The sequence below is a fragment of the Salmo salar genome, chromosome ssa28 (genome assembly GCF_905237065.1).
Source record: "Salmo salar chromosome ssa28, Ssal_v3.1, whole genome shotgun sequence".
In the NCBI taxonomy this organism is placed as follows: domain Eukaryota; kingdom Metazoa; phylum Chordata; class Actinopteri; order Salmoniformes; family Salmonidae; genus Salmo; species Salmo salar.
This window is the reverse complement of record NC_059469.1, coordinates 4,740,102-4,753,012: the sequence shown is the minus strand read 5'-3', so window position 1 is coordinate 4,753,012 and position 12,911 is coordinate 4,740,102. Positions and strand designations below refer to the sequence as shown.

Here is a 12,911-nt window from a genome sequence, read left to right as displayed (position 1 = left end):
AACTGAACACAAGCATGCTGACCCATATAGCATCACTCACAAAATGACACCGGTCATCTTTATTTACTCATATTGCCATAACGCCATTCATTACAAGTGTGTAGATTCATAATAAATAAGCACCTTCAAATCTTAATCAAAGACTATAAATATTTAACCTAAGTTTACGTTTGAGGAGAAAATAAACATTTCAACTGCTGTCAATTGACAGGGGCGACCACAATAGACACTTGTCTAAATCAGTCCAAGTCTTTCAAAACACCACCTTGTAAACGTAAGCATAGGAACAGCATATGAAAGGGGTCATCAGATAACATTAGTCATATGATTCTGTATAAAATGCAAAAAGAACACAAAAAAATATACAGTCACATTGCCTTGAAACTAATACACATTGTCACAATATTAAACACGATTATAGGGGTCTTCAGGAACCAGATCATGTTCCGTGTTCAGGCCTCCAGACATGTCTATGCAGTAGCAGTAGCAGTAATCATTTGCTGAAAATGGGGATTCTAGCAACAGTTTCACCACATGCAACACTCACATAAGAATGATCTGGGGGGAATGTATATAATTGTTATGCGTTCAAATCTATCTTCACACTCAATTTACAGGGCTGGCTTGATCAACAACACGTTACATTCACTGAAGTATACAGTACATTCTGTTTGAACATTTTCATTCAATGAACTATTGGCACCTTACTGCAAGTGACTCTGGGGATAGTAGTGATAAATTAAGGTTAAGCAATACATGAACCATTTGGACAAGCACACGACATTTTCTTTTTTAAATTCTAAAAGTCCCTGAAGGCACAGCCAGGATACCTTTGAATTGTTTCTTTGAGGGCAGTGGTCAGCTTCATGTGCCCCAAACCTTCATGGCGGCTTCAACACTGGACCTTAAGCAGAGTATTTGGTATTGTTGTATTTGCACATTGTGTACTGTAGTAGGCAGCATATGATTAACAAAGCAGTGATTATTGTACAGTCATAATGATAGTAGTTGACCCCTTTGTTTTACATTAAAGGTATACTGACAGAGTTGACCAGAGTAAACCAAGGACCGAGGCTTTGTCACCAGATAGATACTCATGGTAGTCATAGGCACACTTAGAGGCCTGAGGAAAGATAGAGATGCAGCTGCCTGCGTTGGACAACATACAGTATTATTAATTGAGTCTATGTAGTTCTTAGTCTCCCTTGCCAGACTCATGGCACTCGGCTGTGGGAAGAGACTATAGAAGTCTATGACCAGGGCTATTAAATGTTGCTAGTCCTTGCTCCCAGAGTCAGGTCGCCCAGAGTGGAGAAGAAGTCCTCCATTTCCCTCTCCAGGAGCCGGTTCCTGTTCTCTGCATCGTGACGGCCTCGGTCTGAGTTGCGGAGCTTGATCTCCAGCATGCGCTGCTTCTTCCTCTCCTGCTCCATCTCCTGCTCCAGATGCTCCATCTGAGCGCACAGAGCAGCACTCGACTCCTCCAGCCTGCAGGGGGTACATACGTAGGTTGATTTACACAACTGTAGAGCCGGCACTCCTCAATACCTGCAAGTAACCTGAGTAAGATTGTTGACTGATTTGCAGCCTGCAGACTTACTTTTTGATGATGGTCTCATAGGCCACCTTCTGTTTCCTCAGCTCGTCCTTCAGACCCTCCACCAGGCTGGTAAGTACTTTGGAGCCTCCGTCAAGGTCTTCCGGCGTCAAGATGGACGGCACCAACATATTGGCTATGGTGTTCCCATTGTCACTGCAGCCTGCGCTGCTAACACACAGCTCCATGGCTTCACTGCTGTCATGTTCTTGCTCTGAGACCCTATCTCCAACTCTGTCCTCCTCCCGGCCTCCCATCTGGCCCTGGCGCTGGGGTGAGGCTAGCTCCTGCCACTGGCACTCCCCTAGACCCTTCCCGTTACCACAGTTAGGCCCTGAGGGCTCGCTGCCTGAGTCAGGTGCGGCGATTTCACAGGAGGATGTGGACCAAGGCGTGCTGGCTACGCTAGGGACACTGCCCATGCTGGAGGAAGAGGTGACGTTGTCATAGGTGGACAGTCTCTGGGAAGAGCTGGTGGAGTCCCTGACACGCTCCCCCGAGGCGGTGCGCCTGTGGCTCCTCAGAGAGGACAGCCCGTTCATCAGCCAGTTTCCACTATAGGACGCGCTGACGTCAGCCGCGCAAATGGACGGCTTGGCCTGAGGAGGGGGCCGCGGCGTGGAGGAGCCCTTGAAGGAGTACTTCCAGGAGGGAACATTCTTGGTCTGCTTGCTGGGGCTGACCACCGTCTCCCCCTTCCCTGAAGGAGCGAGTCTGAGTGGAGGGGTGGTGGCAGCGCAGAGTTTAGCATCCAGAGAAGAGGCGCTGCTGCAGGTGAGGTCCTCGTTGGGGTTGGTGGGACAGCTCTGGAGGTCCTCCTCAGAAATCCAGCCACCGATGCTGTGCTGCTGGAGCTTTTGGCCTTGGAGGGTTACCTCTGGCTGGGGAACAGGGACCTCCAGCTCCCCCCTCCCCGAATACAGACGTTTATGCTCACTGATCAGTACGGTCATGAGGCTCTGGACTAGGGAGGTCCCTTTACAGGAAACAATAAAAAGGTATAAGGATCCATACTGTACAATGCTGTTCTACTTTGGATTCGTATATGTTTTGTGAACTGGACATAGAGTGGATGAGTCATGAATAGATAGCATGCAATAGTAAAGTGTTTCGGTACTCTACTTTCCATAAGCTAATGTACCGTATCTTCTCTGCATCATACTTCCCAGCCATTTGAATGAAAAAATATCAGGAAAGTCTCAGATGATTAATACAGTGCCTATTAATATCAGTATGATATAAAATGAATGAGAGTTTGTTCATACCTTCCATAATTACCACTGGGTCCTCCATTTTGGGCCGGAGGATATTTGGTCCAAATACAGTGGCCAGGTTCTGTACACTCATCTTGTTTTTGATTGCGTGAGACTGGACCTCATCAAGAAACCTTTAAAGAAGGCACGGCACGGTGGGACAGAATAAGAAAGATATGAAAATGTGACTGTGATAAAATGAGATAATTGTGATCTTCTAAAGACGGGAGTTGGATGTTTGTGGACGTACTTGCATATGTACTTCAGGAGATTGTAGTTGGCTGGAGGAAGATTGCTCACTTGCTTTCCCAGCTCCTGTACACCCTAAGAAGATAAGATGAGAACCTATGACATACAGTATCACAACAGCTTTTGTTTCTTCACACAGACATAATGTACTTAAACACTGGTTTTTATCCAATGACAGAGCAGTTTGTCTCTTTGGCTTCAGTCATAGTGTGAGTACTAACATGACAAGAACTAGTGTAGAGAACTGTTTCTTACCACCTCCGCGTCTTTGGCCAGCAGCTGAGCACAGGCAAGGAAGTCCTCATACTTGGAGAAAGGGACCACAGGCTCAGGCAGCTCACGGAGGTAGAGCTTCAGCAGGGACGCCACTGTGTGGACGTCAGTGTTACTGCAATGGGGCACGAAAGAGTTATCTAAAGTTGCCTACTAACTGTGAATCACAATATCCAAATGCTAAAGGCCTAGTGGCCTACGGTATTGTAGTGGAAGGATTTAAAGGTAGGCTATACATTATGTAGGCGTACTGTGTGAACACTATCACAGCTATCGTCAATAATTGACCACCACTACCTCTACCACCACTTCTACTTCCAGCTGAACAAATCAGCATTTATTTTGTATTCAATAACAGGGAATGTAGATGACCTTTCATCTACCTGTCAAATAGAGGCTTATCCCCACAGTCAAAGGCTTCCTGTAGATCCTTTACCAGGTTAGCCTGCCCTGGCATCCGAAAGAGACCCTCTTCATCCAGACCTCGTTCCCTTATGAAGTCCACACACTGCTCCACCAGAAGAGGTGCCAGGCGATGGCCAAACTTCTTTTCATACTGGACTGTGTCCTCTAAACTCTGGCCAAATATCCCTGCAGGCAAGAAAAACGTATTGCATACTGTATTTCAGTATTAAATAATGGTTGTCATTCATTACCATAATAAAATGCCAAACCAATGGAATGTTCAGGAATACCAATATGCAGCATGTCAACATTCAGTAGTTGGATGAACAAGTAAACACAAAATGCAAATCAAAATATAGCTGTGAGCAGCAATGAATGGGGTTCACAGGATGACAGAAAGGAGATCAGTTGGATAACAAAGCAAGCACTCTATCATGTGGGAACTATGTTCCTTTATGTGCAATAAGTGAAAGTATTACCATGTTTATCTCTCAAAACCACAAAGATGATGCAAGTGAAGTTTAGTCTAGTGTTGTATCTTTGATTTCAGCAGGTAATCCTTCTTAAAGTCATTACTTAATTTATTGAGTTTATAAACCAATTCTGGGGTTAATTTGACTAATGGTTTATGTTAAGATTTGGGAAATGTTTTCAACATTCAACCTTTCAACGTTCAAAATGTTGTATCAAGACTGCCCAAATATGCATAATTTGTTTATTAATAACTTTTCATGTTCAAAACTGTGTACTCTCCTCAAACAATAGCATGGTATTATTTCACTGTAATAGCTACTGTAAATTGGATAGTGCAGTTAGATTAAAAATAATTTAAGCTTTCTGCCAATATCAGACATGTCTATGTCCTGGTAAATTTTCTTTTTACTTACAACCTCATGCTAATCGCATTAGCCTACTTTAGCTCAACAGTCCCGTGGAAGGGACACCAATCTTGAAGAAGTTATGTCCTTAGTGATTTGGACACCGAGGAACTTGAAGCTTCAACCCGATCCACTGCAGCCACACTGCAGCCCCAAGCCGCACTGCAAAATTATTCTGGCTGTGGATACGCAGAACATCAACAAGCCAGAGCATATACCCATTGGACTTGGGGTTCTGCTGGGAGTTTACCTCATATTTGGATTTTTAAATTCTGCTTTGCCACTAAAATCATAATAAACACTGAGAACTAAAATGTAATTTTTTATGCGTATTACTATTATTCATAATAATAATAACAACATGGGGGGGGGGTAGCTAAAAAATTAACCCCAAAGGTTCTTTGAGGATCCATTAAAAGGGGTTCTTTGAAAAACGTATAGGGGTTCCCCCACAGTTTCAATTTGAAGAACCTCTAAAGGAATCTCCAGGAACCTTTTGTTTTTAGAGTGTAGCCGTAACTTTAAACCCATCCGACACTGGAACTGGAAGGGAGGCACACTATTGTAGTCAGTCAGTGAAGGCTGCTTAGGGAAGGACAGCTCATAATAATGTCTGGAACGGCTGAGCGAATGGAATGGCATCCAACCATGTGTTTGATGTATTTATCCCTTTCCACGGATTCCGCTCCAGCCTTTACCACGAGCCCGTCCTCCCCAATCAAGGTGCCACCAACCTCCTGTGTAGTCAGTAGGCTACTTGTGGCTTCATACATTACATTTTGGAAGGAGCATGCAATGATGAAGAGAACTTCTTTAGCCCATATCTAATTAATGTCAAGAAGGCCTACATTGGGAGGATATACAAGAATCTGCTGATAACAGCAAGATTACGTATGGACATTGGACATTGGACCTATGGACATTTTCCGTATTGGCCCATGCCAAGTACCTCAATTCCTCCACGAAGTTGAGTGCAGACTAGAGTTTTTGAAATGAACCTCCAACTCCTTTGATTCGCTATGTGTCGATACTTAATAAAATGGTACACACACGCGCGCAGTCGAGGAGAAGGCGCAACAACGCCTCTTCCCCTAAGGAGGTTGAAAAAGATTTGGCATGGGCCCTCAAATCCTCAAAAGGTTCTTCAGCTGTACCATTGAGAGTATCTTGACTGGCTGCATCACTGCTTGGTATGGCAATAGCACCACCCTCGATTGCATGGCGCTACAGAAAGGGTGTGGACAGCACAGTATACCACTGGGGCTGAGCTCCTTGCCATCCAGGACCTCTATATCAGGCGATATGAAAGGAAGGCACGTAAAATCATTTAAGACTCGCAAGCCATAGACTGTTCTCTCTGCTTCTGCATGACAAGCGGTACCAGTGGATCAAGTCTGACACCAACAGGATCCTGAACAGCTTCTATCCCCAAGCCATAGGACTGCTAAATAGCTAACAAATAGCTAAATAGCTAAATAGCTAACAAAATAGCTAACAAAATAGCTAACTAAATAGCTAACAAAATGGCTACACAGACTATCTGAGTAGACCGTTGTGTTTTATTTAATGAAAAATGTTGCACTGTCTCTATGCACACTCACAGGACCCTACACACTCACGTACACTGACACTCCAACACACACACAAACACTCACTCCATAATTTGCTCACACACACATAATATGCATGTACATTTATACTGACTCTACACACACCCACTCAATCATCATATACGCTGCTGCTACGTTGCTTATCATATATTCTGATACCTAGTCACCTTACCCCTTTACATACCCCTCTATCACTCCAGTATCTCTGCACATTCTAAATATGGTACTGAAACCAACCCTGTATATAGTACGCTTACTTAATTTCTTGTGCTCTTCTTATTTCCTTATTTTTATTTATTGTGTGTTTTTGTTCTACCTTATGCTATTTGTAATATTACATTGTTATTGATTACTGCATTGTTGGGTTTAGAGCTTGCCAGGAAGACATTTCACTGTACTTGTGCATGGGACACGTCAAGTACAGTAGCCTACAGTAGACTAGCCTTTCAGTGCAATGTTCGAAACTGAACAGAGTGTAATGACACACTAGTCAGGAAATAAAGACTTAAAGCTTTGAAAGGACCCGTTAGTCTGTTCTGAACATACTGTACACCATGCAATGATTTTCTGTCTGTCAAACCTGCTGACCCCTTACAGCACATGTAAAAAACGTTTGAGTGACATAAAGAGAATAATGTGAGCCTTGACCGGAATATGCTTTCACTGAGCATTAGATCAGTTTTGTAAATAATTGCATCTAGAAATATAAGTCTGGGCGAAGCGGTTTTCCTTCTAGCCTGGTAAAACCAGACTGGACACTGCGAAACAACAGTGAAACATAGCAAAATCACTTTGAATGCCAGCCTAGTTCACCTCCTCCAAAGGGTGCCCAGATGACCCGTCGTATGGCCTTGACCCAGTCATCCATGTCACTCTGGGAGTTGGCCAAGAGCAGAAAGGCCTCATGACTGATAGCAGCGCGGTCCTTTTCTCCTCCTGTACCACCTGAGAGAGAGAACGAGTAAGAGAGAGAGAGAACGAGTAAGAGAGAGAGAGAGAGAGAGAGAGAGAGAGAGAGAGAGAGAGAGAGAGAGAGAGAGAGAGAGAGAGAGAGAGAGAGAGAGAGAGAGAGAGAGATGAGTCGAATGCATCTTTGAAAGTTAATAGGTTGGCAGACTAATCTGGGGGAAAAGTGGACTGAGGTTAATGGAAGGTTGATGAGTCCAGCTACTTCATTATCCTTTCATGTTTTCTTTCCATACCACAGCTCCACATCGGGAGATGATCGCCTTTAAGAGCCCCATCCCTGTACAAGGCTACAATATAAGATATTGTGCATGGACAAGAACCTCCAATCAGGTAGGCCCGACTCCTCAAAGCTCAAGCTGTCTAAATAAAAAATCTAATTGGATTTTCAGCCAAGAAGTTAGCCATCAACTACCCTCATATCAGACTTCCTGGTGAATAAAGTTGTAATGGGCACTATTACCACTAGGTGGTGTGGTTGTTTTGTTTAGAATACAGTTACAGCTACATCAACGACAGTACACCATCAAGATAGGCTAAAACTGTAGAAACACGCCATTGAGTGTAACTGTCGCCCCGAAGCCAAACTGCACATGTGCAGGCCGTCAAATCAAAGGCACTACTTCGATATAAAGTTGTTTTTGACAAAAAATGAAAACGTGTCAATTTGTCACTACCACGAGGTTGGAGTAATAACATGTTTAAACTACTTAAGACATTGGCTCAAATCTAGGTTGTGCCTTTAGATTTCGAGAAAATGAACAACTAAGGAAGAATGTCACTTCTCTCATTGACTTCTCAAACTCAAAACCCGGCCTGGTCTGTTTGGTCTGCTTCGCAAGCATTCCCAGAAAGCCTAGCGATATTGCACCTCCGGGTTTAGAAACTCTGTGGATACATAACAGACTGACCGAACAACCAAATGTAGACTACATGTCTCAATTGATTGACCCTATAGGATCTGGCAACAAAATGAATGTCTACCATTAATCAGATATAGTAGTACACATGTAGAGAACAGGTCACATTTAAGTGATTCATCAGATATCATTCTTTAGATGTGATTTGACTGGGGTCCAGTAATCCATGTAATGATATCTCTCGCCATGTTAGGACATGCCATTTAGCTTTGGGAAGGTAAACCAAATATAAACAGTGGTGCCATAAAGCTAAGTGCCTTTGTCACCCAGCTCAGCAAACTCACACGACTGTGATTATTTACATTTTTTTGTCATTTAGCTGATGCTCTTATCCAGAGCTTATGCACTCTTATCCAGTGAGTGCATACATTTTCATAATTTTTTTGTACTGGTCCCCTGTGGGAATCAAACCCACAACCCTGGTGTTGCAAACACCATGCTCTACCAACTGAGCCACACGGGATTACCACTTAGCAGCCCAGTCACATTGACTGCTTTGGGCTCTGTGTACTCATGTGACCCTTAGATACAGGTTTGCAGTCTATAGTCCAGGCTGAAATGCTTTAGTCATCATGACTTTTTATCATTATTACCATACGCAGTCATCGTATACAGTCAGTACTTCATATACCTAATATTATGTTAATGGAGTAGATATAATTCCTGTCTATGCATTCCTAGCATATTACTACTGTATATTCTCAGAATCAGTTGAAACCTCCCTATGCGAGTACAAAATAATGCTGAGAATTCTATTGCCTTCATAAAATATTAAATGATGATGATATCATTTGACTGGTGGAATATTGGCTCTGTCAAGATGTACTGTATTTCCAACTTGTCTTCCGCTTCAAAACATCTTAAATGAGCCCAAATTAGACCTAAAGCCTCCTTTTCAATTACAGAATAGTTTTTCTGATACTTCTTAAATTTCCGGGAAAAGAAACTTACAGGACACTCAGTACCAGACACGCAGAAAGCAATAGCGCTTAGCTGCTGCCATCTGATATGAACTTCAAAACAAACAAAAAAAGATTAAAGGGACTCCCATTTTAGGAGAGAATCATATCATTCACAAAAAAATATACCTTCTACTATCTTGTACCAAACATCTACAGTGAGAGAAAAAAGTATTTGATCCCCTGCTGATTTTGTACGTTTGCCCATTGACAAAGAAATGATCAGTCTATAATTTTAATGGTAGGTTTATTTGAACAGTGAGAGACAGAATAACAACAAAAAAATCTAGAAAAACGCATGTCAAAAATGTTATAAATTGATTAGCATTTTAATGAGGGAAATAAGTATTTGACCCCTCTGCAAAACATGACTTAGTTAGTGCTTGGTGGCAAAACCCTTGTTGGCAATCACAGAGGTCAGATGTTTCTTGTAGTTGGCCACCAGGTTTGGACACATCTCAGGAGGGATTTTGTCCCACTCCTCTTTGCAGATCTTCTCCAAGTCATTAAGGTTTCGAGGCTGACATTTGGCAACTCGAACCTTCAGCTCCCTCCTCAGATTTTCTATGGGATTAAGGTCTGGAGACTGGCTAGGCCACTCCAGGACCTTAATGTGCTTCTTCTTGAGCCACTCCTTTGTTGCCTTGGCCGTGTGTTTTGGGTCATTGTCATTCTGGAATACCCATCCACGACCCATTTTCAATGCCCTGGATGAGGGAAGGTTCTCACCCAAGATTTGACGGTACATGGCCCCGTCCATCGTCCCTTTGATGCGGTGAAGTTGTCCTGTCCCCTTAGCAGAAAAACACCCCCAAAGCATAATGTTTCCACCTCCATGTTTGACGGTGGGGATGGTGTTCTTGGGGTCATAGGCAGCATTCCTCCTCCTCCAAACACGGCGAGTTGAGTTGATGCCAAAGAGCTCCATTTTGGTCTCATCTGACCACAACACTTTCACCCAGTTGTCCTCTGAATCATTCAGATGTTCATTGGCAAACTTCAGACAGGCATGTACATGTAGTTTCTTGAGCAGGGGGGACCTTGCGGGCGCTGCAGGATTTCAGTCCTTCACGGCGTAGTGTGTTACCAATTGTTTTCTTGGTGACTATGGTCCCAGCTGCCTTGAGATCATTGACAAGATCCTCCCGTGTAGTTCTGGGCTGATTCCTCACCATTCTCATGATCATTGCAACACCACGAGGTGAGATCTTGCATGGAGCCCCAGGCCGAGGGAGATTGACAGTTGTTTTGTGTTTCTTCCATTTGCGAATAATCGCACCAACTGTTGTCACCTTCTCACCAAGCTGCTTGGTGATGGTTTTGTTGCCCATTCCAGCCTTGTGTAGGTCTACAATCTTGTCCCTGACATGCTTGGAGAGCTCTTTGGTCTTGGCCATGGTGGAGAGTTTGGAAATCTTATTGATTGATTGCTTCTGTGGACAGGTTTTCTTTTATACAGGTAACAAGCTGAGATTAGTACAAAAAGTACAACAACAAAAAAAATGCATGAAACGAAATGTATGTATTCACTACTGTAAGTCGCTCTGGATAAGAGCGTCTGCTAAATAACTAAAATGTAAATGTAAATGTAATTAGGAGCACTCCCTTTAAGAGTGTGCTCCTAATCTCAGCTCGTTACCTGTATAAAAGACACCTGGGAGCCAGAAATCTTTCTGATTGAGAGGGGGTCAAATACTTATTTCCCTCATTAAAATGCAAATCAATTTCAAACATTTTTGACATGTATTTTTCTGATTTTTTTGTTGTTATTCTGTCTCTCACTGTTCAAATAAACATAGCATTAAAATTATAGACTGATCATTTCTTTGTCAGCAGGGGATCAAATACTTTTTTCCCTCACTGTATATTGGATACTTTCGGTTCCAAACATAGCACTATCCATTAATTTGAAAGATGAAAGTGTTAATATTGTTACAGCTTCAAAAGCACTTCTTCAAAAAGCTGTTCCTTTATGTGGTCTGATAGGAAAGATAAAGCTCTTCAGTCCTAGTTCCTGTCATCAATAACAGTGTAAACCAGATGGATCCCTTCCCGCCAGGTCACCCATATAAGTGATCTATCCAGCCACCGGAAAAGAGAGAAATGAAGCGAGTGATAAAGATGCCCTGCTGACGCAGACATAAAGGAGCCTGAACACAGTTAATGCTTCCTCTTCCAGCCCACCACCAGCAGACTGTAAGAAAATAGAGTTAAGAAAATATTTACAAAATAACAAAAGTTAAAAAAAAAAAAATATATATATATATATATATATATATATATATATATATATATATATATATATATATTACACACGGGGTACTGGTCTTGAGTCAATATGATTTGGAAGCAATTAAGATAATCCAGAGCTCTGGGATTTAATGCAAGTCTCACTCCTACTGAGCACATTAAAGGGCTGATATTTTGATTAGGACTCTTCATGTTCCACAGAAAACTGCAGTGAAGGTCATTTTTGATGATAGTGATTCCCTCTGGTAGGTAAATGTCAGACTGCCCACTGTGCTTGTGGATGGATGGATCCTTAGTGGAAGGGAGGGGAGATAAGAGATGAGTTTTACTGTGAAAAATATGTTTCTTCTTATCTGGGTGCCATGGTATAAAGTACATAAGTAAAAATACTTTGAAGTACTACTTAAGTATTTTTGGAAGGTATCTGTACTTTACTTTAATATTTATGTTTTAATATTACTCCACTACATTCCTAAAGAAAATGTGTACTTTGTACTCCATTACATTTTCCCTGACACCCAAAGGTACTAGTTACATTTAGAATGCTCAAGCAGGACAGCACTCCTTCACCACACCTATCAATATAACGCATTGTCATCAGTGGAGGCTACTGCGGAGAGGACGGTTTCCATGTGGTTGATACCATACATTCCACTCCATTCCAGCCATTATTATGAGCCGTCCTCTCCTCAGCAGCCTCCACTCGTTGTCATCCCTACCGTGTCTGATCTGGCGGATACACTAAACACAAATACTGAATTTGTAAATGATGTCTGTGTTGGAATGAGCCCCTGCAGTATGACAATTGAGTGCTTTTTACATCACTGTACTTAAGCACATTTCAAAACAGATCATTTAGACTTTTGCTCAAGTAGTATTTTACTGGGTGACTTCCTCTTTTCCTTGAGTCATTCTCTATTAAGGTATCCATTTTACTCAAGTATGACAATTGAGTTCTTGCTCCACCACTGACCGTGTGAACATAGTTAACTGACTGGGAGGTGCAGACACCTGCAGTTAGTGATAAGCAGCGGCGTTGTGTGTCTTTGTGTGTGTGCGTGGTCACTGTCAGTGTGAATAATGGTCCAGATGATTGTTCTGAGGATTGGGAATTGATGAACCCCTGCTGACATTTGTGCAGGAGGTTTTATGAAGTGCAGCACACATGTTGTGTATAATGTTTCCCAAACAACTGTGTGTAGGGTCACCATGGAGAGGGAACGTCATGATACTTCTGGCATATACTACGTTTCTTTTTTTAAATGTATTATAGTATGTACATTTTGTAATAAAACATGTCCTCTGGAGCAGCTATGATTGGTTGTAGAACATGCCCTATATTGTTTTCTACCAACCTTTGTTGGATAATCAGAAAAGCTTGCCCTTCAAATGAAAGGAAGGACATTTCACAAAACCTGAATGCAGTACGTCATACAACAACAGAACACCACGACCAACAAAATAAAACACTTTTTTTTTTGCCACTCTAGCTCCCCTACAAAGTAAACCTTTTGTTGTGGTATGGCATACTGCATTATGGACAAAACAAGT

General features: G+C 42.4%; 1 protein-coding gene across 1 annotated transcript in view; it reads right to left on the bottom strand.

Moving 5' to 3' along the window:
* Nucleotides 1-44: 44 nt before the first annotated feature.
* Nucleotides 45-12,911, bottom strand: part of LOC106589345 (rho GTPase-activating protein 22-like) — a 35,153-nt gene continuing 22,286 nt past the window's right edge. The window contains exons 4-10 of the mRNA XM_014179189.2: nt 7,079-7,210; nt 3,756-3,963; nt 3,355-3,487; nt 3,101-3,174; nt 2,863-2,984; nt 1,601-2,573; nt 45-1,488 (exon numbers count right to left, since the gene is read on the bottom strand). Coding sequence (XP_014034664.1) covers nt 1,266-1,488; nt 1,601-2,573; nt 2,863-2,984; nt 3,101-3,174; nt 3,355-3,487; nt 3,756-3,963; nt 7,079-7,210 — 1,865 coding nt within the window. The 3' untranslated portion in view covers nt 45-1,265. The remainder of the gene's footprint in view (nt 1,489-1,600; nt 2,574-2,862; nt 2,985-3,100; nt 3,175-3,354; nt 3,488-3,755; nt 3,964-7,078; nt 7,211-12,911) is intronic.